Source organism: Plasmodium cynomolgi, chromosome 9 (assembly GCF_000321355.1).
Source record: "Plasmodium cynomolgi strain B DNA, chromosome 9, whole genome shotgun sequence".
In the NCBI taxonomy this organism is placed as follows: Eukaryota; Apicomplexa; class Aconoidasida; order Haemosporida; family Plasmodiidae; genus Plasmodium; species Plasmodium cynomolgi.
The window spans coordinates 1,560,595-1,566,235 of NC_020402.1; the positions used below are offsets into that span (position 1 = coordinate 1,560,595).

General features: G+C 43.4%; 1 protein-coding gene across 1 annotated transcript; it reads left to right on the top strand.

Moving 5' to 3' along the window:
• Nucleotides 1–56: 56 nt before the first annotated feature.
• On the top strand, nucleotides 57–5,532 carry PCYB_094480 (RNA binding protein; the record flags this gene model as incomplete). The annotated part of the gene is made up of 4 exons (XM_004222563.1): nucleotides 57–1,054; nucleotides 1,544–2,075; nucleotides 2,107–4,207; nucleotides 4,397–5,532. The coding sequence occupies exons 3-4, from the start codon at nucleotides 2,107–2,109 to the stop codon at nucleotides 5,530–5,532; spliced, it is 3,237 nt and encodes a 1,078-aa protein (XP_004222611.1). The 5' UTR covers nucleotides 57–1,054; nucleotides 1,544–2,075.
• Nucleotides 5,533–5,641: the final 109 nt, after the last annotated feature.

Below are 5,641 nucleotides of genomic sequence, written 5' to 3' on the forward strand. Positions count from 1 at the left end.
CTTCTGCCCCGAATACCCCACCATATTAATTACTGCACGGGCACTGGGTCGAAAAAATGAAAGGCACTTATTACGATACAAAAGATAACAACTCGAGTGACAACATGCATGACGATTTTTTAAACTACCCCAATTTTAAAAAATTCATTGACAGTAATAATAATAGTGATCGTGAAAATTTCGAGGAGTCGAGAAAGTATATACACAGAGAGATAACGAAAACACTTAATATGAATTCGGTGAAAGTATGCAGAAATATTGATGAGCGAATTTTGCCAAGAAATACGACTAATAAATTTTGTTTAAAAAGTATAGAAAATCAGAGTAACAAAAAGGACTTTTCCTATAGTGGTAAAAATGACTCGAAGATCAAAGGCAGTAGGAGCCTGAACAAGTTTGCGCATTGCAGTAGTAGTAGTAGCGGTAGGAGGAGCAACGAGGAAAGTGGCCTTATCGGTCAAACAGGGCAGAGCAGTATTAGCCACCCAAGCAGCTGCAGAAGTATGAACAATCTTGGCCATGCCAGCAACCAGAGTGGAGCGAACAGTGTCAGCTATCCAAACAATACGAGCAATCCAGGCAGCATCAATGTGAACCATTTTGGTCATCTGAATCAGCCCGACAACATGAACAGTCACCGTGCAGAAAGTGCAAGAGGAAATCTCGGAAGAGGTCCTCTTCCATCATCGCAATTTTTTCATGACACCTCTTCGAACGAGTTAATTGATAATAATAACCATAATCATCATGCGGTTAACTATTTGAAGAAAGGCGAAATGAAAAATGAAAATATGGATCGAATAAATGAAGCATTATTATTAAAAGAAAAAAAAAATTTATTAAAACATGAATTTTTTTTCTCGGAACCAAGAAGTAAAACTCCTCTCGAACAGGGAGATAACAGAACCGCTAGAAATTTAGATAATTTTATGTTTGAAAATGAGGATAAGTTAGGTTATGTGCGAAGTAGCAGTATGAATAACCATCCGTACGATTTAGTGAAAAACAATGGCATCATGGAGGATGTTAAATTTAGTACTTTTACGTCCAACGAGTTTGGCAGCATGCGAAGGAAGCCACCCGGTTTGGTTTCTACCAAGGGGGAGGATATAAAGAAGAAAAAAGCAAAGGAAAAGGAAAGAGACAAAGAAAATTGGAAGCTTAAGGAAGGAGAAAAAGAGAAGGAGGGCGAAAAGGGGAAAAAAGGAGAACATGAAAAGGAAAAAAAAGGAGAACATGAAAAGGAAAAAAAAGGAGAACATGAAAAGGAAAAAAAAGGAGAACATGAAAAGGAAAAAAGGAGAACATGAAAAGGAAAAAAAAGGAGAACATGAAAAGGAAAAAAAGGAGAACATGAAAAGGAAAAAAAAGGAGAACATGAAAAGGCAAAAAATGGCGAACAGCAAAAGATAAAAAAAAGCGAACATGAAAACATTGCGCATTTTATTAAGCAACAAATTTTGGAAAATGCGAAAATGGAAAGGGGTGCGTTTGGCGACCATCTCAAGGGTAGTGGATTTTTCCCCAATTCGCATGCCAACAGTGTTGGGGTTGCCGTTGACAGTAACAGCGTCAGCATGAACATGGGCAGTGTAGTTGGTGGCATGCACAATGGAATCTTGAGTGGCACCCACCAAGGCAACCACCCGCACAGATACGAAGTAAAAAACCACATCCCGGGGTTCCAAAAAAGAATGAGCGAAAAAAAGGAGGCGAATAACTTTCGTAGATTGGAGAGCAACTCAAACAAGTTCAAAAAGTACAATCACCTGAAGGATAACTTTCACCTGAATAACAGGCAGAGGCACTTCTACCCAAACGTAGACCACAGAAAAAATAACTCAGAGCTGTTCCTGACCACCGATGTTAATGACAAGGTGTATGCAAATAATATAATATATGATGATTATTTTACCATAGAAAATATGGAAACTTGTGAAGAAAAAAAGGAGTTTTTTAAGAATGAGGGATATAGCAACAAAATGAAGAAAGAAAACTCGTTAGCATTTCGCATGCACCCAAATTTTGACACCAAGGAATTAATGACAAACAAAAAAATATTTTCACTATGCTGAAAATAGGGATTTAAGTACCAGCACGAACCACATGAAGAGCGATTATTACAATGAAGGTAGTATGAACGAGTTTTCCCTCGATGAGGTTGCTAGTCAGTATATTTTTTCCCCCAAGGATTATTTAGGAAACAGTTTGAATGGCGAAGTTTTAGGCATGAATGGGCATATGGAGAAAATGCAATACGCTTCTTCCCTTTTAGGGGAAATGGCAGGAGACCGATATTCTCAGCATAGCGCGAGGTTACCAAGCGGTGTCATTGTCGCGCCACCCCTGATGTACGACAATTGCAATGGGCATGCGGGCCACCAAAATAACGACAGCACCGCTACGCATGCGGATTTTGGAAATGGCTGGACGCATGCAGATTTTGGAAGTACTTCAGTGCACGGGAATGTGAGAAGCACCACGGTGCATACCGATAACAACGGGCAGGAGGAAGAAAACGAAACGATGAGTACCCTGGTGAATGCATTTACGTTGAAAAGGGAAGAAAATTATTACCAAAATGGGAGCGAGATGATGCGCGCAAATGAGATGAGCAAAACCAACAGCGTTAACATCGCAGATGTGAGTAGCGTTTTTAACTCGAACAGCTGTAGCCTCAGTAATGGGAACGGCAGGAACATGAACAATAACAGTAATGTCAGTAGTAGCCATTTCCCTGGCAAAGCCGCCAAGGGTTCCAATACAAGCATTTTCAGAACGTACGATATGGTTTCTCCAAAGGATGGAATCCAGAACGGAGCATATGGGGGGCACATTAACGGCAGCATTGGTGGGAGTATCCGCGGGAGCAATAACCAGCAGGGTGAAAAGAGCGGGATCGGGAACGGGGTCGAGAACGGGGTCGATAACGGAATCGAGAACGGAATCGGGAACGGAATCGAGAACGAAATCGGGAACGGAATCGGGAACGGAATCGAGAACGGAGTTGGAAACGGAATCGAGAACGAAATCGGGAACGGAATCGAAAACGGAATCGAGAACGAGAATGAAGAGCCTGTCATAAAATTATTCTTCGGAAACCTGGCCCCGATCACTACGGAAAAGGATATGCATAACCTCTTCAGCAATTTTGGCAAGTGCGACTCTTTGATCATATTAAAAGATAGGAGGAGCAAATCGAGGGGCTCGGGATTCGTCACCTTTTACAATATGCAGGAAGCAGTTAACGCGATAAAAAGTTTAAATAATAAAATTATTTTGTCAGGGGCTCACAAACCGTTGGAAGTTCGATTCCCTGAGAATAAGGAAGAGAAAAAACTAAGGACCAAACTGTTAAATGCGGCAAAATGGAAAGGCAAAAAAATTGCTCCCAGTGGATGTTTACCCATAAGTACGGAGGATATATTAAATCAGAGCAGTTTACATATGAATAATGGCCCAGGAGGCGGAGGAGGCAGCCCTGGGGGGAATCACCGCCAACCTTTTCTAACCCCAATGGAAACACCCTCGTACTTTTTAACAGAGAATGAGGGCCCTTTGTATGACATTAAGGAAACCGTCAGCTTTGGTTGCACGAGTGGGGGTATGATGGACTGTGCAAACGCGAACATGCTGAAGCGCACGAATGCGAACCATTATGCATGTTCAGAAGACTTTTCCGAACTGAGAAAAACAGCTAGCGAAACAACCAACGATACGTTACTTACAGATTATGTAAATCGAGTAGAAGAAGGCAGCAACTTTTGCAGTAGCAGCCGACACAATTCGTACAAAAAGGAGCAGGACAATTTACTTGATGATATGAACAATATGAGTTTGTCCAAGCAGAGGAAAGAGTATAGTAAGTTTCTGCCCAATTTTCTATTAGATAATAACCCCTATGGAAAAAATGTAGCTTCGAATTCGTTTCAATCGCTTGATGAGGCTCTCGGAAACATCCGAAAATTTTCCCTTGATGTGGATATGGAAGAGGTAAACGTGGGTTCGAATGGATTTGTGGGAGCGTTAGAGGTGAATGGAGGGTTGGGTCGCAAGGTGGTCCACGAAATAGTGCATGAGAAGGTTCCTGGCCTGCGGAGCGAGTCTGGCACCGTGGAGGAGGACAGCTCGTGTCGTCATGATAGCATCGGTTCTGCGAGGAGTTTCTGCAAGGGGGACGTCCAGAACGCAAGTGGTGCGAAGGCGAGTAATTTCAGCGCAAATGGCTTCGTCGCGGATGACTTCTCCGCGCGTGGCTTCCCCGCCAGCAGCTTTCCCCCCAGCAGCTTTCCCCCCAGCAGCTTTCCCCCCAGCAGCTTTCCCCCCAGCAGCTTTCCCCCCAGCAATTTACCCACCAGCAATTTACCCACCAGCAATTTACCCCCTTGCAATTTAGCCCCCAGCAATTTACCCCCCAGAAGCTTCAACTCCAGAAGCTTCAACTCCAGCAGCTTCAACTCTAGCGGGCGAGTCATGGAGGAGGGGGACGAGGCCAATTCTTACTTCTCCAGCTTTTGCCACGGCTTCCCAGTGGAGAGTAAGATAATGGAAGACCCAAACAACACCTTTTTCTCCTACTTGAACAAAGACAAAAGTTTGGCGAACCATAACAAGGGAGAGGAAGAAGTCTACCAGCACAAGATGGACTTTTGTAGGAAGGGAGGAGATTTCCCTGGAATAAACGAGTTGGAAGAAATAAACCACTTCCGGCAGTTGACCGAATTGGAAGAGGTGAGTGAAGCATATGAACGAGAAAGGAGCGAGAATGACATGCGCAATGTCTTGTTGCGTGGATCAGAAGAAATGGCAGAGGTAGGAAAGGAGGAGAATCTGTTGAGCGACATTTATGAAGGAAACAAGGGCATGGCCTCTCCGCCCATGAATGATGATGAGTACAGTAACATGAACGTGCATTATCTAGGATTCGATTTGTCCCGCCTGATACAGATAAATGAGGATATATTGCTGCCCCAGAAGGAGGACATGAAGAAGAACAGCAGCAGCAGCAAGAGCAACAACAACAGTAGCAGCAAGAGCAACAGCAACAGCAACAACAACAGCAGCAACAACAGCAACAACAACAGCAGCAACAGCGACAACACCAATTCCAATGTGGGTTCTACTAGCCAGGAAGTGATGGAAGTTGGCCATATGAATGGAAAGGAAATAATGACAACTGATTTTTACCAACACAGGAGAAGGTGGAGGAGCAGCAGTAGTAGTAGTGGTAGTAATGATGGTAACCACATGTACAAACTCCACGTTGGGCATGCGCATGGCACCATGGATCTACTAAATGATGACCTGTTTGGTAATAAAAATTTTGATCTAAATGACAACTTAAGCGATGAAATGCTACGAAATTTAATAAGTCTTTATGCGCAAAATAAATCCTCCATGATCACTTCCCACGTGTTCAGTTACTTGAATAATGTCTTGTGCGAGATAAACAGCGCCCTGGAAATTTTTAACAAGTTCGGTGTCAAGACGTCGATGAAGAATATAGCGGAGGAGGAGAGTCTTCCTGAGTGACGAAGTGGGGAAGAGGCGAAGCGGTGAAGTAGTGAAGCGGTGAAGAGGCGAAGCGGTACAACTGCGTAGCGACTGATGATGACTCCCTGATTTAGACGTCCACGAATCA